The following is a 26762-nucleotide window of genomic DNA, read 5'->3' on the forward strand; positions in this document are numbered from 1 at the left end:
ATTACTTGCAACCTCCCAGTTATAGAAAACTTCAGCAGGCAGTAATTTTAAAAAGGGAGGGAGGGGAAAAAGTATGTTCTTAAAATTTCTTTCATGTAATAAAAACTGACTGCAATTTAAGATCTTGCCATTCATGTGTGACTTCTGGATCAATAAGCCTTGCTAGCAGGGCTTTCAAAGGCTCAATTCATAAAAGCCCTGTACACCTCATTTATGGAGGCACTTGGTAAAGCTGCCTCCCTTCTCATCCTCATGATGGAAGGCATGCCTCAGTGCCAGGCAGTAATGATGGCATTTTTGAGAACTCCTAGGGGACTAAGGGGTGTTGTTCCCATTAATTTGTGCTCCAAAGTCACTTGTCAGCTTTTAAGCATTCTTCTCTCTCCCCACATTTTTCACAACTTCAGAGTAAAAGAATTGCAACATATAGGCTTAATGATACTGCCTGACACTCTGATGGGCAGCCACTGGTTGTGAATTTCCAAATACAGCATAAAGGACTTTCATTTGTTAAAAGGGCACACACTGCTTTTGAGAAAACTTAGTCCCTCTTTTCAGATCTTTAAACTTTTCACAGGACAAAAACCCCAATGCAGTAGTTTTATTCAGTTGTCATTTCTATTTGTGGGTTATGGATTCGATTTGGAATTATGAGGTTGAGGCTTTTTGGTTTCAGCTGTTCTACTGCAGACTGTCACTGTATCCATCAGTGCTGGCACCATGGTGCCACACCTCTCCCACGCTGGGTACAGTGCAGGATTGTAAAAAAAATTTCCATTTTAGCAATTGGTTTGCTCCAAAAGCTGACTGCAGTAGACATGGCAGAAACAGAACAGCAGGACAAAGCAAGCAGGGCTCCTGAGGCACGAAGGGGATGGCTTTGGACAAAAAAAGGGAAGAGCTGGACAGGGTCTTATAGCATGACTGGGGCAGATTTACAGTGAGACCTCTCAGACACAGAAACCAAGCTGGACTTGAACATTTCAGAGGATAAACCCTGATGTACAGAAGTGCCCTGAGCCAAACCCTAAAGCACTCTGTCCTGCAAAGAAAGAAGAATCACACCTTTTTTTCAATCTTGTATGTACTGCACTACTACGGAGAAGCGGTGACCACCTCAGAAGCCACCATTTGTATGTGTGACAATTAAGCAGGCTTAAAAAAAAAAAAAAGATTCTTGCTATTGGCATTATTTCATTTTCATGCAAACACAGAATATCTTCTTTCCTTATTGTGCCATGTTCTCCTCATTCTTGTTCTTCATCTTCCAAAATCTATTTTGCTCATTAATGCCTCTATGGCTCCGGTGACATGTGCCACAAAAAGGGACTAGTTTCTATCGGAATAGTCTACATATTTATCTTTGCTTTTGATAATTTTAAATGTTAATGGATTAATTCTCATGCATTTCATTAAAGTTTGACAATCCACTGCATTTCCCTCACTTGGTTTCTTTGCCGGTTCAACAGATTATCCAATTAGTTAGTTCAGTCTGGTTGATTGAGTGACTATCTGATTAAGCTTGATTGCTCCAGTTAATTAATTAGATTGTAAATGTTTCTTCCAATCACTTTCTAACGGGTCAAACTTTTTCATACTTTCCACCATCTAGACCAATTATTCCTGCCTGATATCGTGTAGTTTGTTTTCAGCTTTAGCAGTTTGTCACCATCGCTCCCTTCCTCATCTCTCCCTCTTTCTGAAGGGATCCTACAAGAAAGGTGGACAGACACCTTTCACAGGAGCATGTAGTGATAGGACAAGAGGAAATGGCTTCAAACTGAGACATTCCGACAGTAGGAAGAAATTCTTCACTGTGGTGAGGCACTGGCACAGGTTGTCCAGAGAAGTAGCAGTTTACTCATCCCTGGAAGTGCTCAAGGCCAGGTTGGATGGGGCTCTGAGTAACCTGGCATAGTGGGAAGTGTCCCTCTCCATGGCAGGGGGGTTGGAATTAGATCTTTAAGGTGCCTTTCAACCCAAACCATTCTGGGATTCTATGATTCTCTTCTTTTGCTGACTCAGTCTGACTCATTTCCTTTCTGCTCAATAAATCCCTCTTCTGTTCTGACTTTCTGAGCTTCCCCACTGTCTCTCAGTTCTTCACAAAGACCACTGCAACTCTTCACAAACGTGAATCAAGTTGCACAGTCAGGTCTTAACAACTCCAAACACCCCTCCTATTTCAGCCAACAGAACTTCCCTACAGCTAATAGGGAACTTAATGGATATAAAACAAAACTCAGAGCAAAACAACCCTTCTTTCTTCTGCAAAATCAAGGATCTCCATGCCCTCTGTTACAGGTTAGCAGTCTTTTGGAGTTTGTTATGGAGAGAAAAAGGTAGAGTGAGACTGTCATCTACTTACACAGTAGAGTCAGATTGCATAAATCTTTGAATCTGGTGTAATACTAGCTTAAAATCATTGGGTCATCTGTAAATCATCATTGTCCTTCCCATTTCTCAAGTGATAATAGCAAATCCTATGACTGTTTTAATAAATCCAAGCAGTTAAAACATCAGAAGAAGTAAGTGGCAGCAATTAATAGTAATAAAAATAAGTTCAATTTGGGGAAAGCAGATTACAGAGTTAATTTTCTTTCTCTGAATCAATGGCTCCCCTGTTGAAATAAGCCTTAATTAAAGGAGAAGGTCAGGATAAAAATCATATACAGCATTAAAAAGATAATGTATTGGCCAATTCTTCAAGGTGTTAAAAAGTACTTAAGACCCACAAGTGCCAACATTTGCAACGTCTCTTGAGCAGTTCCTAGTACTTCTTATAAACAGGTCCTTCTCTTCACACTATTAAGGCTTTGGATTTTAAAGGCTGAGATGTCTCAATGCTGTTTCTTAACCCAAGCCACCTAAACTTTCTGAGTAGAAAGGATAAACCTGCTTACTCTGGTAAGGCACACCTACTTGGAGCTGCTGTGGCAGGTTCCAGCCTTTCCACCTTCTGCATGAAAACTTCTATTTTAAAGATGAGTTTTAAGTGCATTATAAAACATTTCTTTATATCTCCCTCCTCCATATCTTAAAACACCAAATATATGACCAGTTGATTACTAAATAAAACAATAGGACACCTTGTCTCATTTATCACCAAACTGGCATGGCAGACCTATGAAACCCAAATTCTCTAGATATTCAGGTTTGCTTCCCCCTACTGCTCCTTGGATGAGCATATGAAGGTTCTAAATAGATTAAATTATTCAACATAACCATCACTGTCTAAATCTGGCTCTGCAAGATGTAGGTGTTCACAGCCAGTAACAGAAATGCGTAATCACTAATTCATTACTGCAAGAAGCTACTCTACCACTAATTGAGTTACTGTGCCTCTTCTGGAAGCAATACTAAAACTAAATTTGCTTAATTTTTTTTATTCCGAGCATTACAATAACTTCATTTTAAAAAGATGAAAGTGAAAACAAAGATAAGCCCCATAACAAGTTCATTAAATTTATTTTACTTAAATTGGCACAAACCACAAGTGAAATAACTTTCACTTTAGAATGACTTTAAAATGATTTAACTTACTACAGCCACCACCCCCATCTGCAAAGCAGTATTTTCTCTGACACAAGATCCCTACAGGATTAAAACACAAGCAGGTTAGAGATAGTTTTTGGCACACAAGCTGAAGTCAGAATAATCAGTCACAGCTCATGAGGGAGCAGAGGTGAATGGGGAAAGAAGGTGGTCGCCAAAGCATTTGGAAGCAAATATTCTTAACATAGTAAGGCTTTTCCAAATGCCTACTTAGTGGAATTAGACCCACAGGAAAACCAGACCAGTTGAACTGTATAAATAGTATAGGCCACTTGATGGAAAATGCAGCCAATCTGCCTAATTTTATTTTTTAAAATGAAGAAACATAATGCCAACATACTGAATAATCCTGCTGGTTTCAATTAGCTCTGGACCTTTTCTCTGGCTCCATAAGGCTCTTAACCATGGCATGAATGCCAAAGGAAATTATCCAGCTTCTTTTACACAAAAATAACCTGGACAGGCCAAGTAATATTATGGTAAATGTTAACCTTAAACCTCAGATAGAGACAGCTATTTCTGCAATTATGACTACTTTTTTTCTTTAAATCATGTTTATTTTTCAGTTTTATAACAATGGCAAAATACTGATTGCTCATTGTTCTGTTCACCTGTTCCCCTGAATTTCTAGACAGAGGTGTATCTCCAGATCATATGACATAGTTGATTCCACTGAAGGTGCATACCTTCTCTCTTCCATCCCATAAATACAACCAAGCAAATAATGAAACCAGCTATTGTCACAATTAATCTAGTGGTTTAAGAAAACTTCTGCAAATATCTTGCAATTCTACCCAAATGAAAATTACTTAAATGTTATATAATTTTTTTCAATTACTTATTAACACCTAAATGAGCTGTGTGTCATGTGGGGCTTCAATTTGAAATGTTACGTTTAATTATTTTTATAGTGAGAAGAAGATGCAGTTGCCAGAGCAACTCCCCAGGGATGTGGTAGAGGCTTCATCACTGGAGGTTTTCAAGATGCAGCTGGGTCAATGTTATAGATAATCTCTTCCTGACTCTCTTTCATACAAAAAGTTGTTCCAAATCATCTTTTGAGGTTCCTGGTCTGTGATTCTCTCTTATATACTGATATAATCTCAGTTTTCTGTTGGGAAGAGATTAACTTTTCTAGCTAATTTTCCAACAGGAAGCATCAAGAACTCATTTTGAAAAGGGGCTCACTGGTATTTCATTAAGTTCAGTTAACCACAACACCCTGTCATCGAATTAATTTATAAGACAAACTGCAAAAAGAGAGCATGTGGGAATACTGAAATGATACATACCCAGGTTTTGTCCGAATGCACAGAAACATCATTTTAGTAATGATTCAGATGCATAAGCAATCCTGTCTGGAGAAAGCCCTTATTGATCTCCTGCAGCTGATTCATAAATCTGTTGCTAGAATATTTATCAAGCGGAATCATGAAAAATTCTATCTAGTGGTTGATCATATTTCTTCAGACGTGTTGTAAGTCTGTATTTTTACTCTTCCTTTGCTCTCTCTTCTTTCAGTAAAATCACCTACTGATCTTCAAAATTCTTCTTTTCCTGAGAGGTCTTGTGCTTTATATCAAGGATTTTGCTTTTAGTACAACCTTAACTCCAACTTTCAGGAATTTGCATACATATTACAGCCATCAGATCATTACAGAACTAACTGCCTACCAGTTCCAAAGGTAATGTGTGTTTCTGTGTACTTGCAGCATCTACTGAAAAAAGGCAATTGCTGAGTGGACAGAAGCATTAACTTAATCAACAACACACGGTCTCTCCTCTCTCCAAAATAAATGGTTTTTATGTTGCTTACTGAGCTTGAAAACTTGAAAGCTAAGTGCTTCCTCTTGGACAGGCTGAGTGTCTGAAATAACTGCTTTTAACCGCCCTGGAGCATCATTAAAGCTTTAAGACATTTCAGAAGGATTTGGTCTCCACGCCCCTTAGGTAAAAATTTACTTAGAATTGGTAAATCGAACATTGCTAAGTAAAGCAATGTCTTGTCATTTACTTGTGCCTACTAATAAGTACTTTAATTAAGACGTTTGGAAATAAGTTAGCAAATTAATTAATTTACAACTGCAATAAAAAATCAGTAAGAAACCCATTAAATATCATAAATAAGTCAATACATTACTTAGGAAATGAACTCTATTTTTATTACTAGAAATTACCATCCACTATAAAATGCCACTGTACCAATTACTTTACTTGTATAAGTATCAAATTTCTTAACTGATGTTATTAAATTAATATATTACTTCTCCGCAATTTATATTTTTTTTTTTGCTTTGGCTACTGCACTTATTTAAATAGTAAGCTGTAAGAAAGAGAATTAGGCAATCAATAGCTTAGGTTTTACACACTGACAAACACAATTTGCTTCACATTTAAGTCAGTAATTGAAAGTCAATTGGTTGTAGCAGTCCAGGCAATGTTACCTGTTAGTTGTCCTGAAACAAAACCTACAGAAGTACAAGCAGTCTTTGTATTGACTCTAGGGGTTCTCTGATCAGATTCAAATCCTAAGGTTGAGAAAAGACTATAAGAGCTTTCCTTCTATTATGAGAATTGGGCAATGTGAAGATATTCAAGTGACAATTAACTAGTTTCTTTTTTATTTTTTTAAAAATTCAGAATTTTATCAGCATCAGAATCTCCTTAAGTTTTTAACTTCTTATTCAATCCCATATAAACAGTTAGTTTTCAGTTCATATGAAATATTTTTTTCCTCTGCAAAATCATTTCTAAGATTAAGGAACTAAAAAAAATGGAATCGCCAACATTCAGAAGCAAATTCCAACCTCCAACTTCGACCTTCTTCAAGCCCTTGTTGTTTTTCACCCAGAGAGTGGTTTGGCACTGGAACAGGCTCCCCAGGGCAGTGGTCACAGCACCAAGGCTGACAGAGTTCCAGAAGGGTTTGGACAGTGCTCTCAGGCACATGATGTGACTATTGGGGTTTCCTGTGGAGGGCTGGGATTTGCACTCAATGATCCTTATGGGCCCCTTCCAACTCAGCATATTCTGTGATTATTTCTGTATCTGTGCCGATGGAAAGGTAGCCTAACTTCCTAAGATTGTATGTACACCTCAATTTATTTTTAAATTGTGTTTATGGTCTTCAAAAGGCTTAGAAAAATCAGGCTGAAGGCATGTTTCTATTTCTTAGATATTTCTTTCTCAAATTCACCCATGTTTTATGTGCTTCAGTAGCATTAAGGTATCCAAGTAGCTAAGCTGCCCAAAGGCTTCTAGCAGCTGCAGAAGAATTAGATTTAGATTAATCTTTTCTTATTGCTTTCCCTATTTTCTCCAAGCTTAATGTGTCACCCTCAGCTGCTCATCACCACCTCTTTGCTTGTAAAAGTACACTGCCACATCTTCAGCTGTACACAAAAGGCTTAGTGGCCTAAACAAACTGAAAAGAAGAGAACAAGTGATTTTGTTCTCTGGTGGCATTGCTCTTACACTGTGTCCTATAAGCAGTGCTGAGGAGTAGCTGTTTGCTACAAATCTGCAGGAAAAATGGGAGATTTGTTCCTTCTTTTGCCCAGAATGTGTCTAAATGGCCTCTGCCCTTGACATCCATCACCTGCACAGCGGTGCTTGCTGTGGGTCAGAACTCCCAGTCCAGCACCTGGGGCTCGCCCCTGGGTGCTCCCAAAAGAGGAGTTCCCATGCCCACAGTCTGCTGCACCGGATTCCCAAAGCACTGTGGATGGCTTGTGTCCTTACACCAGCAGCAGAACAGGCATCTTCTGTCTGAACATGCCTTTGCATCCAGCACAATGTCAGGCTGCTCCCTGTTGGAGCTCAGAGAGCACCTTTATGTACAAACAGTGCAATAAATCCTTTAATACAACTGGCCTTTGTGGAGAGCAAGGTAAATGACCAAAATAATGTATGTTCTGCAGCACATTTCCCTGTCCTAGAGAGGTTGAAAAGAAGGACATGCAGCTCAAGTCAGCACTACTCCAAATAAATAAAATGGACAAAAAGTAATGCGTTAAGAGCTATAAGTAGTAATATTCTTCACTGACACGCCACCTAAAGATTTCAGAATGATTCACAGAGTCCATAAAACTGGTAGAACTAATATGCAGCTGCTTCTGGCACAGAGCACTGAATTTACATACTTGGATTGATTACATAGCATGTATTTAAAAAAGTAACCCCCATTTAGGTTGCCCATTATTAAAATTCCACACATTACATGAAGCTATTAGGGGCTGCTCAGCAATAACTGCTTTGGAACATTGCCAAAGAAAGGCATACTTTATTAGAATCAAGTTTTCCACAGTTGTTTAAAAAACAGCCCCAAAATTTGTAACCATGAACGTAAAAAAAGATAGCTTGCAAGATGTCTGTCTAGGAACCCCTCATCTATTCTACTTTCTGCTGCAGAAAAGTGAAGTTGTCAGGATACGCATCTGGCAAGCCAGGATGAGTACTGCTTCTTTTCTCCCAAAATTAAATTTTCATAGCTATTCTTCCCAAATGAAAAAAAAAAAAAAAGACAAAAAAAAACCCAACAAGCCAAACCAAAAAAACATACTTGTTTTTAACTTCTTGAAGGAAAGTTTTAAGGCAACATTAGAAAAGATCCTTCCCTGAGAGGAACCCTATTTTATTTTTTTTAATTTAAATTATTTATTTGACAAGAACTCTTCCTTCTGCAGTGCCTGCAGCAGTCAGAAATCGTGCTTCTCTCCAAAAAGGCATCAAAGCACTATGAGCTAGAAACAATAAAATACTCTGTTACCTGAACTGCAGTTCTTCATGGCAAAGGAATCCACGGCTGCCACGCTCTTGTTCCCATTAGGAACATATTCCAGTGAGATCCGAAATGGTTTCTCCAGGTGTCCAATTCTCCTTTGAAGCAACACCCATCTGGTCTCGTCATAGAGCAAGAGGAAAGAACACAGGAGAAGAGCTGTAAGAAAGGCTACTACTTTAAAAATACCAAATCCCCCAAAGGAGCAGTTCCACTTATGACTGGTCACACTGTGCCTCCTACTCCGGTCCTCACTTCCCTCACAGTGTCCCATGATCAGGGCCTTTCCTTCCCATGGATTTTGCAAAAGAAAGATTCAAAGATTCACCAAGATTTCCACCCAGCTAAGGTGTGGAAACCCAACTAAACAGCAGCTTAGTGCTCTCTTCTGTCACACTTCTGTGCCCCCAGATGTCTGCCTGCTGTTTAAAGGAAGCTTAACTTGCTGTGCAAAGCAAGTTGTGAAATCCATAGCACAAGTGCACAGCCCCTTTAAATATCATTCCTGAGTCTCACCAAAAAGTCTCTTAGTCACTCAGGAAATAAGCCAGTCTCCAGGGCTGTACAACAGCTATAATTCCCAGCACTGCATCACTGGTTGAGGTAACATGTTTTGCTTCCGAAGCAGTTGGCCAGAATGCCTACCTGTGCATGAAGCACCACATCTAAAACATGCCATTTCTCATCCTCCACTTCCCATCCCTCTTTTTCTGCTTACCTCCCCCTCAAATGACAAAAATTCCCAGCAAGTAAATCAAGGAAGTGAATTAGCAGCCCTGGAGATAAACATCCGCACTCCAAGAGTGCTACAACTTAGTCTGCTTTTTGCCAAGAGTAAATGAGCACAGAAAGTCTGTATGAGCCTAATTTATTCACTGAGATGCTACCTGGCTGTCTTTAATGTATACCTCCTCCCTCTGATCACCTGGGTCTGCTGCTTTACCCAAAATAACTTCCAGCCAGAGAGCACAAGAGCTATTCCTAGACCAGATTCCAATTCTGTATCCCGCAGGACATCCTACTGTCTAAAGGTAGACAGTAAAAACACAAGCATCCGTCTTTTTGCCAATATTCTGGAATTCTGCAAGGAAAATGTTAAGGAATTAAATACTTGTACAATAACATGGCCTGGTCCATCTCCCTTTTCATCCTTGGGCACAGGCTGCCAATAGAACTACTTGACACCATTTGTGAAGGGCTGCTTTCCCAAGAGGCACTGTTTCCTCAGCAGTCTTATGGATCCAGTTTATCAGGGCCTGCTCACTAACCATAAACATGATCAGAGACAAGAGATGCTGTAAAGTCACACAGCCACTACTAATTAATTTTTTTCACATTTCTCTTCTGTTACAGGAAGAATTCATCACCAGGGAAAAAGTCACTTTGTAGCATACTGTAAGTGGTCAACTGGAGCCTAACAAACCTACATGAAAATAAAGCCTAGTAGGAAATGCAGCTCCAGCTGCAACTTTTGAAAGATGAGACCAAAAACTTGTGATTCCTGAAGTTGTTTTTAAACACCTGTCTTAAGCATTTTAGGGAAAGACTGTAACTATTTCTAGTTGTCAGAAATTTTTCATTGCCCTTTGACAAAAACCCACATTTTTAATCTTACAAAAAGATTTCCTTGTCAAGTGCCCCCATCACCTTCCTGTACATGTGTTTGTGCTTGTCCATGAGCTGTGAAAAAGAACACTTTTTTTTTTTTTTGGGGGGGGGGGGGGAGGGAACCCTCTGGAACAGATGTGAGCACAAGAAGCTACACAGTTAATCCAGCATCCATTACAAGAATCTCCTTCTCCAGAAGCAGGCCAAAATTTGGATGTTATGAAGTTAAGACACACTTCTGAAAGGAAATACAACAACATGTGCTTATGATATTTGCACCAACTGACCATCATTTGTGCCTGCTATCAGCATAGATCAATCCTAAACTGCAGACCTCACACTGTGACAAAAGCAAGGAGACTTTTCTTGGTTCCAGAGGAAGACACATTGTTTGTCTCCTCAGAGACACAGTGGTGTCATTATGCTCCACTGAACTAAACAAAATTCTCAGCAGGCAAGGAGTTGCTGACAGGTATGTGAAGGACCTAAAGAAAAGCCCTAAGCAAGGGTTGCAGAAGGACCCTGCTGGCAGCTATTGCCATTCAACGTGCAACTCAGAAAAGCAAATGCAGCTTTTAAATTATTTACTAGGTGTCCTCCTCCCTCTTTCTCCATTGAGAAGAGTTAAAATAGACTGCTAAATTTCATTTCTTGTTTACAGTTATTTTCATTTCCACATCTCATCTTCCACCTTCTGTGCTCTAGGCTCCTACTTGAGAGAAGGATGTTGCTCTTTTTCTGTCCCACTCTCCCCAGAGATAAATCTGCTTTTGCTGAAATTAAACAGGATAAAGCATTGAGAGTATTTTAAATGTCTAGCTCCTGTGTGAGTTATTTCTTCTGATGTCATCTCAACTTAGGTATATTATAAGGATTAGAGGATACAAATTTCCCTACAAATAGCACCAAAACCAACCCTAGATTAAATTTGATTATGAAATACAAAAGCATCTGTATGTCATGAAAATTGTTTTCCTCAGCTTCAGAAGACTGATGGATTTTAATTCCAAGTACGCCGTGGCTCTCAACAATGATTTCCATTTCTGTGCTACTGCTAACCCTCTGGATAAATGTGCCAGGAGTTTTAGGAATTGCTTTTTTGAGTTACTGGTGCAATAACTTTAGTTTGAGATTCTCAGGCCTCTCATAGTTTACCACCGAAACTTTATTAACTCCCAGAGCTGTTGTCAAGCAGGTGTTTTATACCACCACAACACAAGACTGGAAAAGGCAGACTCACTCAAGCCCAGATTCATTACAAAATATATTCATACTCTGTGGTACAAATTCCTACAATAGGTTGCCTGAAATTCAGAGATTCACATGAAAAGAAATACCAAGTATCAGCCTCTTACTTTGGAGACAAAGATGACGTTAACTGGTGGATTTATCAGGGATACTAAAAATAACTCCAGGGTCAGCAGAGGCAAATTCAGATAGAAATCAGTTCTGCCATCATTGTGTGGCAGATCTGGGACTCTGATCTCCAGATCTTCTATATAACAAGTCACTGTATTACACAGACCCACACTCCTTTGCACATCCTGTACTATATATAGGCTGCCTGGCAGCAGCATCAGCAAGATCTGCTTCAGCATAACCAATATGTATTAGATGTTAATTAGTAGTAGCTTTATTCAATTTCTATCAGTGGCCTATATATTATGAATCTAATTTTATAAAACATTTTAGCAAGGTAACAAAAAGCTACTTCAGTTGTCTTTTGGGATAGGTGGGGAAATACCATGTATGGAACCTCATACTGGAGAAATACGTCACCAACCTGATAGGTTTCTGTGGTGAGATGATAGGCCTGCTCGAGGAGGAGGGCAGTGGATGTTGCTTATCTTGACTTTGATAAAGTTTTCAGTACTCTCCCATCCCATCCCCACTGACTGATGGAAGCACAGAGAGTGAGTGGGCACTGAGGTGGACTGGCTTAGAGGGCTATCATCATCCAGCTGAAAACCAGTCACTGGGGATACACCTCTGGTTTTATAGTGTTTTCTGTCTTCATTGGTGACCTGGATCATGGGACAGGCTGCACTACCAACAAGCTTCCAGCAAGGCTGGGAGAGAAGCAATTGATACACAGGACAGTAGGGCTGCCACTGAGAAAGGTTGGAAATTTGGGTCAACAATAACCTCATGAAGATCAGGAAAAAGAAATGCAAAGCGCTGCCTCCACAGAGGAAAAACCTCCTGCACCAGCACAGGTCAGAAAGTGGCTTTGCAGAAGACAACCTGTGAGTCCTGGTATACAAAATACCAAGCCTAAGCTAGAGACGTGTCCCCAGTGACAAGATAGGCCAGTAGTTTCCCAGGCTGTACTGGGAAACACAGATCAAAGGCGTGGTTCTTCCTCACTACTCAGCTCTGGAGTGACTTCTGGAGGATGAGGTCCAGTGCAGCCCTTTCCAGCACAAGACAGACACAAGGTACAGAAGTGAGTCCAGCAAACAGCCACAGAGATGATTTAGGTACTGGAGCATCTGACATACAAGAGGAGGCTGGGATTGTTTAGCTTGGAGAAGATGAGGCTCAGTGTTGATATGTTATGGGTGAATGAAAAGGAAACCAATTTGGACAAGGATATCCAGTGAAAGGACAACAGGTGAGAACAAGGCACTTTTCTTGGACTGAAAGACCAGAAATTCCATTAAAACACAAGAGAAAGCTTGCTTGCTTTAAGGGTGACTGAACACTGGAACAAGTTGCCTAAAAGTCTTATGAAGTCTCTATTTCCAGATATTTAAAATGGGAGTAGATATAGCTCTGGGTAACCTGCTTTAGCTCCTCTTGCATCAAGGAAGGAAGTTGGGCTACTCAATCTCAGGGGTTCCTTCCAAGCTCAACCATTCTGCATTGTGAAACACAGGACCCAAAAGCAAACAACAGCAGGTAATAGATTATTCCTGTTATCCTCTGCATGACCTCCAAGCACTCTAAAGAGCAATGAATCAGACCAGTAAGCTGACAATTGCAAGGACAAAGACATCACTTATACCCAGAGCTATCATCACACAGCCTTCAACACTGTGGCCTGTTTCTACCACAACGGTGGCCATAATGATGATCTCTCTGGATACTGCCTCAAGCAATACAAAATTTTTCAGTTTAAAAATTTTAACAATTAAAATTTTAATTTAAGCCTTTTTGCTGCAAAGCAACACACTATGTTGTATTGTTTAGCCACTGCTCAGTGTCTTGTTACAAGTCAGATCCATCAGGTCTTTCACTGAAGCTGCATTAAGAAAGAAATTGTCTCAGATATCTAGAATCTTCAATATACATCAGTTTAGACAGAAACTAATAACACTGTGGTCTTCAGTGACAGAGTAACCCAAAATCCTAGATACAAATATTTTTTAGACTTTAGAGAAGTTCAGACCTGGATATGTCACCTGGGAAGAATTAGTTGCTTTAAGAAAACCTGGGCAACACCCAGAGTTTCTCTCAGAAGGCTCTTCTCCAAAATAGGAATGCTGCTGTCAGAACCTGAGCCCAGATTTACACAGGAGAGCAAGGGCGAAATTTTCAAATGCCTTCTTCATACTCAGTCCTTACTGTGAAGGTGTGCTGGACACAGCCTTTGGCCTCTCCCAGCCCTGCAAGGGTGAGGTGCTAGGTCCCAAACAAGCCAAAGTACTTCTCCGTAACCTAGCTCTTCTTAAGCTCCCCATCCATTACTCACTTGGCCAGGCTCTAGGTTTCAAAAGCCACAATCCAGATGTCATGGAAACTTGAGAAGCAGTTTAGATGCTCTGGTTGTTCATGCAGCATGTAGCTTCAGAAGGAACACTCTCCTGATTAATTCTAATCGATACACATAATGCTTTGGATGCCATTTTGCATGCTCCTCTGGGTAATGGCAGCACTGATTAATTGCAAGTTCAAGTCAGGATGATCTCTTAGAGGTAGTGCATTAAAAAAAAAAAAAAAGTGCTAGAACTCTTAAGTAAAGTCTTAAGCCAGAATACTTGCAGTCCTGCATTTGTCTGCCTTCATGGCTAAATGATTTTGAATCCTATTAACACTCACATACTTTTTCATCCTGTTAAAGAGGGGTTTCAAAATGCTTGATTGCAGAAAGCTTTGGGACTTCAGCTTACTCCCATGTACAGCAATAGTCTTTGTGATCATTCCCCAGACTTCCAACTAATTCTGGAAGGTAGAGTTAATTTCTGTGCTGTCTGCCACCTGTGCCACCACCTATGTCTTCAGGGAAGTGCAGTTTGCACTGGCCCAACAGCAGAAGTTAAGTTTCACCCAGAATACTGTCTTAGCTTTGACAGACCCACTGTTTTCTCACTGTCACAGAAAATTTGAAAGTAAGACTTCAACTTCCAAGAAAAGTATGGAAATTATGAGCAAAAAGCCCCAAAGAACCAATGTTTAAATCATAGTAAATCAGGGCTAACTGCACTTGAACTGTGTTGTGGGGAATAAGGAGCTGCATGGGCCCTGCAAGGGTCATGAATCAGCTCATGTGCTCCCAGCAACAATTAATAGCAGGTTGAGGGAATACAAGAATTTCCAACTGTCTCCTCTCCTTGAGACAAACGTTCTGTGAATTCAAGCTGTATTCTGCTCTCTCACCTCCAGAATAAAAATTGTAGAATTTAACAGACTCTCCACAGCTAAGTTGAGTGACAGTTTGATTTTATTTCTTCAGGTTGAGGCTCTCATGTAAAATACTTCTGCTGCTACCAGCACTTATCATGGCATGGCTGTGACAAAAATGCAGTGTATCTTGGCAAGGGCTTAGTTTGTCTCTCTTTGGTAAAAGGTTCTGCAAACTTTTGGGAATTTAAAAATTAAATAGAAATAATAGCAGCTGTGTCAGAGTATTTCACATCAAAATCTGCCCGCAGCAGCAAAAATATTAGATTTTTTGAGAATGAATGTTAAGGGTGGAATTAAAATTAGCACTAGGAGTCCAAAACAGATTTTTTTTTTTCTCTTTAATGGATAAATAGGGGAAAGAACAGAACTTTTTTCATCCTGCATGCCCCTGTATAACTATACAGAAGTTTATACTATGTTTTAACCTTGCCTCCATACTGCTTTGCTTCAACAACTAATGGGTTTTGCAAAAAGGAGGAACCAGATTAGACCTTTTCAGGCTCCAGCCAAAAGGAAACTAAGAAATGTTTTCAAGAGGATGCCAATAAAATTTATAGAGACAGAGGATTAAAAATAGAATATCTATAGGAGTCTGGGTAAACTCTTTTTTCATTATTTCAAAAAATACAATACATTGCCTTGTAATTATTTTCAATTATCAACTTTAAAGTAATTTCAGTTTACTGACCTAAAAATTACTTAAATGACACCAGGTCCAGAATCTGAAGCATGATGTTATAGTCTTGCAAAATGGCAATAAATAAAAATACTGTACAATAATGCAAGAGATTATTTAAAATTAAAGAAGGATATTCTTGATGTGAAACACAAAGTTTGCAATGTTAATTCCTTTGCTCATTGATAATTTTACTTTATAAGAGCAAGAAAAATAGGAAAACTACTTTTTAAGGGAAAGAAAAATGGTATCCCTTTTCCTCTATTGATTTAAATCTGATTGTCTTCCTTTAACATCCTTGTGAGTGGTTCAAGAAAGCTTCCCTGCCCTTTCCTCAAAATGCCTTTAGAAGATGCTTTCATGAAAGTTTTGCCATTAAAAAAACCTAATTTTTTAAAAATTGCAAATATTTTCTTTCCTGTTACTCGTTTAGTGCTTTTAAGATGAAATTAAAAACACTGCCACCTCCCCCCAAGAAAATGTGCTGTAACTGTGCATGGCTTGAACAATAAGTCAGGCACTGAGTAATTACCTTCCCTTGAACAGGAGTCCAATGAGATTTTGACTCCAAAATGCAATTATACCCCCTCATGAGTGCTGGAAAGGAGGTTAAATCTACCCTCTTTCTAGAATTGCAGTGCTGGGCTCCCTTGTACAGCTGCTCCACTGAGAATTGTACAGCTGGGAAGATACCACACTATGGAAGAAACTGCTTTAGGCTTCAGTGAAACACAAGTTGCCCATGAAGGATATTTTTCATGTTCTACTTATTCCTGGCCAACTATGGAAGTTTGTAATTAAGCCACTACAGTTTCTTTGGTAGTGAACTCTTCTCCTGTGCTGCACAACCACAACACATGGGAAAACACTCTACATGGGATAAACTCTTCACATGGCAGAAGACAAAACCGTCAGAAAAAATATCTGTCCTTGTTAACTTCCACAGAGTTAAAATATTATTTTTTAACCACCTTCCTGAATGTCTGTTAGAAAACTCTCTTAGAAAGATGTTGCCTTCCTAACTTGTTTGAAAATGTGAAGACTTAGACACTGAAGAACTGAAAAGGTAGCTGACTGAAGAACTGCACACTCACAATTAAATCTTATTCTTGTGATTACAAATTAGAAACTTTTAATGGGATTTAATACTGACTCAGCCCTGGAACAAAGAACAGAGGAACTGCAGAGGGATTCAAATTCAGACAATGAATTTCTGTTGTACGGTGGAGGGCAAAACTCTTTCCAAGAGAGTAATCAATTTTCCCCTGGAAGGTAACTCACTAAATAAATGGCAGTGTTATTATTAATTCAGCTAATCTTTTCCAAAAGTCTGTGGAATGAGTAAGCCAAGTTTTTACAGGACAATTTTTGTTACTGACCATTCCACAATGTAAACTTAGTGCTCCAGACATGCTAAGAAATTCATTGAATGAAAACTCTATTGGACAAGAGTGGATTAGACATGAAAAAGCATTGTTGGTTTTTTAAATGACAGAACCAATTATCTCAATTAGCTACTTCATCACATCCAATAAACAGTTCTCATGTTTTGTGTGGGTGCTCCCCATGGACATGACATGGCTAATCACTCCAGCAAGAGACTTCTGCAATTGCAAATACAGTAGAGCTCAACAACTTTCTCAGAGGAGTGTGTTCATCTGACCCTGAACTTTCCTTTACATTCTACAGCTAAACCACACAAGATGGAATTTTCTTCTGCCTCTTAAGCCGTACACAGTTGGAGGCACTCCTGGGAATGGCAAAATTAGTTATCACATCCAAGATGTAGCACCAAAACTGATATGACAAGAATAGCTCAGTAGACTTTTCTGGTGCACAATAGCTCTTTAGTGTCACCTCCTCTTGTAGCCCTCTTCCTATTTGCATGTGAGCTTGATTACACCTACTTTAACAAAACTACCTCTGCCAAAAACAAAAGAAATTTCATTGTATGAAACCAAGTTGCAGTAACTGTTGGCAACATGTAAGCCCAGGCAATCCCAGGGACACTGAGCATTCATGCAAAACATGATATCTTTAGGTGGTTATGCAGACCTCACAGCACTTTAGCAAAGAAATCAAACATCTCATTTTTCAGGCAGGTGAAAAGGAGGCACAGCAAGGTTATGTGATTCATTTAATCAGTAGCTAGATAGAGCTAGGATCAGAGATAAAAGTTTCCCATTCTTATTCCTATGTCTCAATCCACTGCATCATGCTGCTTCTGATGAGGGTAATTAAATTTCATGCTTCAGGGGGTAACTTAATTGTCTTTAAGGATCAGAAGGAAATTCCATCCTTTCAACACAATGTACAATGCTCAGGTGTGCCAAAGAGTAGTTTTCATTTTTTATTTAACTATTGAAAATAAAACAATCTAATCCTAATTATAGTCAAATACAGTCAAGGCTTCAGAAAGACAGAATGTCTTTTCAAAAGAAAGAGTAGTAGCAAAATACTCTGAAATTATTTAGTTCTCCACATCTGTGTCTGGGAGACCAATTAAACCAGGATTTTTACCTCCACACTCAGCAATGGCTGTTCATGGCACAGGAAAGGCAAGTAGGAATATTGTAGCTGCTCACCACCTATCTGGTGGAAATAAAGCCATGAAAAATTTTAGGTTCAAAGTTATGTTCAAAGAGTGAGAGAGAAGATTTCACTGAAGAGAACAGCTGTGCTTACTGTGTATCCTTTACAAATATGTTGCCATTATCTAGCAGCTGTAATAACCTAAACTTGAAAATCAGATCTCAATACAGCTAAAGAAAGATGAAAGACTAGATGAAGAACAGTTTGAATCATCAGGCTCAGAAGGATTTACAGAAAATCTACTCCTGGCATTCCTCCCACTACAAGACAGTCCTCCAAGAGGATCCTAAAACCCATTTCATCAGGTCAAACCCCATAAAAAGCTGTCTGGTTAGAAAGAAAAAAATAGCCTGACTGGGTATTAGAGATTCCCAGAAACAAAAAAGGCTGGCAGATAATCCTCAGCAAATACCACCTTTCCCATAACTTCAGCTGTTTCCAGTCTTTGCCTGCAGCACAATGGTAGCATATGATTGCACTGGGCAGAGTGTGTGCCGTATGAGAAGCAAAATACATAAGTAGATAAGAATAAAACATGGTGCAGAACAAAGAGAAGTTAAATGCTTCCCATATAACTGTACAATACAGAGGATATCTTTGCACAAGCAATGTGAAGGGTAATATGAAAGAAAATTGCAGGCATGAAAATAATAGATGCATTTATTGATGAAAAACTTCCTCTTTCAATTTAATTTACTTCCTTCAAACACAGTCATTTGAAAGAAATTATTCATTAGGAAGGATGTGAATTGGGAAATATGAGGCTTGGAATGCAGAAAGCTTTTATCCATTACTGCTTATGTAGCAGGTATTGTTACGAGTTACCCTGTTGGGGAAGGGGCCCTTGAACTGTATGACTCAATTTTGAATGGAAAAAAGAAGAGTACTAAAACAGTCACTTTCTCAGTGTCCTCAAAGAGAACAAACTTGGGAGGCTGGTGTTTGCTTTTCAGAGCAAATGACACTTCAGAAGTCAGACAGATCATACCACTTAACAATTGAAATGTCAAGTTTAAAGAGACAGAAATGCCACCAGAGTGAGGTTTGCAACACAGCAGCAGTCACAGCAATGTCCAGTGCTGACAACAATGCCTCTCACCACCCTCTCACCACATTTGCAACCTATACACCGGTAACATCTGCTGGGTAGGTCCAAAAACACTACCAAAAGTCAAGTCTAGTTTTTACACACATATTGAGACTGTTTCTGTCCCACTGATCTAAATCTCCTGCATTCAGTATTAGGTATTTCTGAAAGAGAATCGGAGCAAGCCACATTGAACTTCCAGAAGGGAAGTCAGGAGTAGCCAACTGCATCTGTCACTGCCTGGAGATATGAGTTTAAGACACTGTCTGGTTTCTCAGCTTCCCAGAACCTGGAGCACAGAGATGTTTTATTTAGCTCAGCATACATTTGCCTATTAGTCTCAACATTTGGCACACATACTTCCTTTGAGCATAAATAAGAAAAGTCTTGAGAAGAACCATGCATAGAAAACAGACTCCACAAGATGTTCCAGTATAATATACTGGCTCCTCACAATCAAATAAAAAGGTTCCTAAACCAAAAAGCTCATTTCCTTGGGTTAATATTGCCAATGAAATCAAAGGTGGATTTGATTCTAAAAGGACATGAAAACATGTCTGTCTTTAGTATTTACTGATAAAGAAAATACCTAGGCCCATGCATTCCCAAAATAGCAGTCCTGACAATGCTGTTCATCTCAATATTACATTAAGCTGTTTTTCAAATTCAAGTAGTCCTTTTTTCTATCAACATCAGCAATTGCAACTCAATAATCTTTTCTGAGATAGCTCTTGCCTTCAGACACCCTTCTCGGAAGAAGACCATGAACTGCAGCATCCTGGAAAGCTCAGAAGCACAGAAATATGAGCTTAGCCTCAAAGAGCAAGTCTCACTTACAAGCTCACTTGTATTGGGCAAAGACTGGGAAGAAAACCATTCCACAATTCCCTCACAGGGCAAAAATGAGGAAAAAGGTCAATGCCATGATATTTCAATGTGACTTTAGAAACACTCTGGCATTTCTATGAACATAAGTATAAAAAGCTATACTTGGTACCTGAGGGTATTGTAAGGCTTGATTAACTTAATACCCAGCTCAATGAAAAAGGCCAAATTCAGGCACTATTCCTACCCTCTGACTTAAACCCTGCTTGCAATATTACATGTAAATGATACTCTGAACAGGAAGATTTTTTTTCTATATTAAGCTGCAACAACCTTTGAGCACTTCAGACAAATAAGGCTGCAGGTATGCAGGATATCCACATGTAAGGGTACATATTGCCAGGTCACCTATAGGTAGCAAAAATTATGATGCAACACCAAGACCGCCCTTCTTAAAATTAATTATCTGTTTCATACCACATCAAGAGGATTTTTCAATGTACTCTTTTCTAGAAATATTTCCTTGCTGTTCTTCCTCTCCTGAGCAGAATACAACCATCATCCAAGTTTTGTAGGCTGATATGAAATATAGTAAAATTTTCACTTTTTCTTTCTACCCTCACTGCTTTTCTACATGGGTTACCTACTTCAAAGTAGAATTTTGCGTTTTTCATCAAAATTTAGTTTTATTGACTCTCAAAGTCCCACAGTTACCTCTAATTTTCCCTAACAGGCATAACCACAAAGCTCTCCAGCACCATATCTGCCAGGAATGATCAATATTGTTCAACAGAAACCGAACCATGGACCACAGCAGCCCCTACGTCTGCTTAGCTCAAAGACTTTATGCAGTTTCAGCTTGTTCTTGGGTGAATCAGCTCTTGGGGAATTAAAGAGTTCAAATCCAAATGCTCCTGGCACCCTTTTTGCTTGGATAAATTGCCTCAGGATATACTGAATTCTGGTCACCAGGAGGTTAAAGTTGCCTCAGTCCATAGGATGTGCCGAGCAGTGGGCTGAAAGAAGATTAAATTATGCTAAAGCTCCATTAGAGCAGTCAAGAGTTTATGTTTTAGTCTATAACTCCATTTCTACCACAGCCCTACTGAATATATCCATGTCAGCCACTGTCAGCTTTGCCATTAGCCCACACTGGGATGACTTTCCACTAATTAAGTGGCATTCATCTGACATGATGACTAAACTCTCCTTTTCTAGACTGAAATTTGGAATTGAGCTGAATGCAGGGATAAGGAAAAACAGTGGGCAAAGGAAGGTGTATAGAGAAAGACCATGGGTATACTTCAGCTTCTATTGGCTGCATGAAGTTTTTAAACGTTATCAAGGACTTCAGCAGCAACTTAACCTGATCACTGCTGTCCCAAGGCAAGAGAGAAAGGAAGGGCTGCACAGCAACCCCTGGCCTGGGGTGAATTAATGCCAGACCCTCCCCATGCTCTACTCATTTACAGCACAATTCCAAGAGGCATTTCTCTGTGTGAGCTAATTTAAAAATCAGTGCAGAATGTAAAAATAATGACCTTTTGGCCTAGTAATATTTTACATTCACTTGCAGTTTAAGTCATTTGGAATAATAGAGAATTAGGATGTCTGGTCTTGTAGGTGAAGTGAATTCAGTCCAAAGACCACTGAGGCCTCAGAGCAGCCTTACTATCACCTCCTCCCATTTTCTTCCCTCTTTGGAAACAGCACACTAAAAGCTGTGGCAAATGCTCTTCAGTGGTTCTATCTAGCAAGCGGCTGTGTTTGAGATTCATATCTACAGAAAAGGCCCGGAACATGCCACAGATCCATCAGCATTTTAGAAGGTGAATGAATAAAGTACTTAGAAAGCAGAGCAGCTGTTTCAATTATAGCATTAGCAGCCCAAGCCCTAAGCACTCAGTGCTCCTGGAAACCTGAGGCTGGGTAGGGAACAGAGCCATCTCCACAGATTATAATTAAAAGACCAAGGCCAATTGCACATTCAGAACAAACAGGCAGCAAATGCTTTGGTTGCAGTTGGTCATTTTCTGTTTCAGCTTTCCAGATTTTTGGTTTTGGTTTGCAAATGTGAATAAACCCCTTTCAGCGTATGCCAAGTACAAGTAACTCCAACAGTCCCATCCTGCTGTTTATATGTTTTGCAGTTTCTACTACATGGAGGGGAAAAAAATTTAAAATTCGGGCATCTTCTTTCCCCTTCTACTTTCAAAGGGACAAGTTTATATCTTGAGGCCCTTAGAGGCTGCAAAATACTCATTTCCAAGCAGGTAATGTCCCATGTAAATTATCACTCCACTGCAACAAAAGAAATTGTGAATCTACATTTTATATTTCATGCCTGCTTATGCAAACTGTGTAAATTCAAGATCTTGCCTTATAACTTTTTTTAGTTAGACATCTAGTGTCTAACTCTAACTTTCAGACAGCAATGATTATACAGAAAATAATGGAATTGGCTCAAAAGCACACACAGAGATTCTTCCCTGGGGAATTTCTGTTCAACCACACACCACTGAGTTACTATTGCACAGGGGAATCTCCTGAGCTTGAATACAAAGTGTCAGGGAAAGGCATTCTGAAATTCTCAATACACCACTAAATAAAGCTTCAAGAAGTCCACTTATTATGAAAGGGGTGAAGCAAAGATGCAACACACAGGAGTACACCACAAGACTCTGCTAAAGGCCCCCAGAAACTGCAGCCTGAGGTCAAAGCAGTGAATGTGACAAGCTGCTGGGAGCAGGAACAATCTTTCCAGGATGGATGGATGGGGCAAGGTCCCCCTCTGCCAGAAGCCCTGAACTCTGTTTCCATTAACATCCCACTTCAGGTAACTCAGACATGAATGGTGCCTGTAGAAGAGAGATTCCCAACCCTAAAGGAGGAATACTTCCAGATACTTTGCTAAGTGGGTGTTAGATGGATAGCACAGATAATGGCCACTGTGGACTGGAGCAACTGATGTGCAAGGAGAGGTTGGGACAGTTGGGATTGTTTAGTCTGGAAAAGGCTCTTATCATTATGTACTAATACCCTGGTTTGGCTCTACCTTGAGCAAAGGGGCTGGACTAAATGATTTCCAGTGGTGCCCTTCAACCTCAGCTGTTCTGTGATCCTGCACAGGTAGAAGATCTTAATCTTCATTATTGATTTCTTTAACAAAGCATGCTGAACTACTAGTGCTCCTGGATCAATGCTACTGGAGGGTCAATAGTGGCCACATCTTCCATTTTTCCTTTTCAGCTACAGACTCAGAGCTTCCCTTGAATGAACTGAACATGCACTGAAACAGGATATGTGAATGAGAAAATGCATATTATTATCAGCTTAATGAAGTAACATTTGATTTGTTCCTGTTGATGGAAGGTTTGAAAATGCAAAGAGCTAGAAAGAAGAACATCAAGAACTATTAATTAAGCCTCTGTCAAAATTTCAGACCTTTTCCCCCTCTGAAACCAATTTCAGATTTCAGAGTGAAAGAACCATTTTCCTAAAATGTGCAAAAGTTAGTAAGTCTCAAGCAGCTGCTCCCTGGAGGGAAGCCCTTCAGACCCCATTAGACATCCTGCTCTGTACTTAGTTTATCTTTGCTTTTTTTTTTTTTTTTTTTTTTTCTGGTCACAATTCTCTATAAACAGGAAGAAAGAAAGGAGAAAAGGTTATTTCTTCTCGTTACTTTGTGCTAGCAAAGGGCAACATTCAAAACTCTGAAATGTATACATGTCTTTGTAAACAGGGCACTAGAGAACATGGGCAGCTCATATCCAGGATAGAAAACTCATCTCTTGGCAAGTGAGTCAAAGAGCAGGAGCCAGGAAAAAGGATAGAGGGGGAGTTGGAAAAGAATAGCACTAGAAAGCAAGGAATGAGGCAGAGTACAGGCAGCATGTGGATAAGAGAAAGCCAGCCAAAATATATGCCACAGGATACAGCTACAATCTCTGACACAGAATCAGCTGAGTTGGAATGAACCCATCAGGACCATCGAGTCCAGCTCCTGGCCTTGCACAGAACAGCCTAAGGGTCACACCAAGTGCCTGAGATTGTCCAAATGCTTCTTCAACTCTGTCAGGCTCGGTGCTGTGACCACTGCCCTGGGGATCTTGCTCCAGTGCCCAGCCACACTCTGGGTGAAAAACCTTTTCCTAATACCCAATGCAAATCTCTCCTGACACAACTCCAAGCCATTCCCTCGGGTCCTGTCCCTGGTCATCACAGAGAAGAGATCCGTGTCTGTTGCTCCTCTTCCCTCCACAGCAAGTCGTAACCGAGTGAGGTCCCCCCTCAGCCTCCTCCAGGCTGAACAGACCAAGGGACCTCATAGAGCTTCCCCTCAAGGCCCTTCATCTTTGTGGCCATCCTCTGGACACTCTGTAATAGTTTGATGCCTTTCTTATATTGTGGTGCCCAGAACTGCTCACAGGTCTCAAGGTGAGGTCACATCAGTGCAGAGCAGAGCAGGACAATCCCCTCCCTTGGCCAGCAGGCTCAATGCCCCAGAGGCAGCCGGGACTGTGACCATGTTCTCGCTGCAGTTGTAGTTTGTGGTTTACATGAGATAGGAAAACAGGAGCTCTTAGAACCCTCCTGTTCAACTCTCCAAAACAACAGCCTAGTGCAAGGCAAACAAACCAGCGTATTTAAATACTTAAATGCCAGCATGGATTGACTCTTTCACTAGGTAAACTCCTGCCTTGGACTTGTTTTGTTTTCCTTTTCCTTCAGCCCTTGGGATGTCAGGGTACAGGCATAAGCCAAAAGCAAAGAAACACTCTGTGCTATTCAACATTCTCTAAAGGATACCATGCAGACTGTGAAATGTTTCAGGAAGAAAGCCACTGAAAAAAAAAAAAAAATGGAGTGATTTTTCTAGGGTGCTAAACTGAGCTGCACAAATTACAGTCCAGAGAAGACCTCAGCTCTTATTCTTTTCTCAGTATAATCTTTTTGAATAATTGTGTGCTTACAAACCCCACAGAAATATCTGGTAATATCAGAAAGAGCATTTAACTGAAACTTAAAGGTGTGAATCGGAAAGCCTATCTAAAAATGCCTGAGGAAAAAAAATGCTAAAAAGAGTTTTAATAGTGATTTTCAACATAATTTAGTGGGAAATGAGGAGATGAAGATGACGACTCATGAGAATGGAAGAGAAGGAAGAATGGGGACAAGGTGAAGACAGCAGATTAAAGACAGCACACAGCCCCCTGGAATAAGCAATCTCTGTACAAATGGGTGATTCTAGTGAACTTCAGCACAGTTGCAGAGAGGAGAAAAAAAATTCCATTACAGCAGAGAGACCAGAAAGGCACAGACTAATGCCCCAGCTCTTACAATCTTACTGATTTTTCCCAGTCTTATGTTCCTAACTTCAAGTCATAAGTGCTACTCAGGCAAAAGCTGATGGTGATCAAAAGGTGTAAGAAGCCTTTTAGGTTCAAAGAGTTCAACAGGGTCAAAGCCTTATCTGCCCTCTTCTTTTTCTTTCTTCCTTCCTTTTTTTTTCCTTCTGAAACTGTCAGGTCTCTAGATTACCATCCCTGATATCTCAGAGGTTATCACCTCTGAGGACAAACTGAAATTCAATGTTGGACTATTGCTTCAGTAGCATCTCTAAATTCTACTGAAAAATATCTGCTAAATATAAAAAGAATCCCTCTATTTTTATGCAAATAACTACAAAATTTGGAGTTCAATAATGACTCATCTCTAAAAGTATCCTAAAGAAAAAAATTCTGTCAATTTGAGGATTATGCATCAACAACGAAACCAAGGTGTCAACAGAAAGGTATGTAGGGGCCAGGCTAGCTGGAGTGAAAAGAGGTCAGCTGAGGCACAGAGAAAAGGAAAACTTCTAGGGGCAGGAACATGATACAGACAGAGACCTAATTGCAATAGGCAAGGATGATCTATTCATATTTTCATGATGTCTGCTGAAGTGAAAAAGCTGATGATTCATATTTTCACCCTTCAGCTATTCCTTCCCCATTTCAGGGTGAGGCTATCTTGAATATTCTGCTGGGCATCTGTGCAGACCGTGAAGTCGAAATCCTTTTCTTGCTACCAAAATTCTTCCTGTAGTTTGTGGTTTAAACATACTGGCAGGAAGACAATGCAGAAAGACATCCATGAATAAATGGGACACTTAGTCTCCAAAGAGGCTAGTTCCACTTAATGCATTTAAACCAGTTAAAGAAAAATACCAGAAGGATGCTAAATGTCTGCAGCCTTTGGAATCATGCCTGAGGAGTAATGAAAATGGGCAGGACTGACTCTGCTCCTGACCAGATCTAGGGTTACCACCAGCTATGCTCTGTTCCATCAACCTCCACTGTGAGTGGAGTAATGAGAAACTCAGCAAGTATTTGTACAGGCCTTCCATCAAGGTTCAGATTCCTATCTAAATTCTTCTTTTTCATCTGAATAGATTTACCTACCCTTAGCTCTCATACCAAGACATTTCTTACACAGGGCCTTTGAGTGCCATGACATGGTTTTCTCCTAAGTTGTTTTTCCACATTTTCTTCATCTCTCTTCACTTTCATAGAACAGAGGTCTGGAGCTGAATCATTTATATTCCACAGAGGTGTAGGAATAATCCATGGAAGCAACAGGTGGCCTGAACAGCACTTTGAGATGTTCTTTCAGCCAAGGCTGCTAAAGAAGTGTGCACAAGCTGATACTGAACAGCAGCTGTGTCCAGCCTGTGCTAGACATCACAACTTGAAACATTCAGAAAAAAATGCCAGCAGCAAAACTTAACACACATTTGAAAAGTTTTCCTTTAACAAGCCCACCCCTGCCCCACTAGGGATTCTATTGACCAATTACTGGGGAAAGGATTCCTACAGTGTTACTCAACCTCACAGCCTGGTGTGAAATTAGAGATGAATTCACCATTACCAAAAGAATTCTATCTTTCACTCAATCACATTAAAAGCCTCAGCTGCAGATTCATTCTTCTTTTCAGGAGGTGACAAAGGAAAGTTGAGCTGAAACTCTTCTGG

General features: G+C 39.9%; 1 protein-coding gene across 2 annotated transcripts in view; it reads right to left on the reverse strand.

Annotated features, from left to right (window-relative positions):
• Nucleotides 1-26762, reverse strand: part of ALK (ALK receptor tyrosine kinase) — a 306482-nt gene that overhangs the window by 96424 nt on the left and 183296 nt on the right. For both annotated transcript variants that reach the window (XM_085575795.1, XM_085575794.1), the window contains exon 5: nucleotides 8324-8451. In XM_085575795.1, coding sequence (XP_085431921.1) covers nucleotides 8324-8451 — 128 coding nt within the window. The remainder of the gene's footprint in view (nucleotides 1-8323; nucleotides 8452-26762) is intronic.

The sequence above is a fragment of the Lonchura striata genome, chromosome 3, assembly GCF_050655825.1.
Source record: "Lonchura striata isolate lonStrDom1 chromosome 3, ASM5065582v1, whole genome shotgun sequence".
In the NCBI taxonomy this organism is placed as follows: Eukaryota; Metazoa; Chordata; class Aves; order Passeriformes; family Estrildidae; genus Lonchura; species Lonchura striata.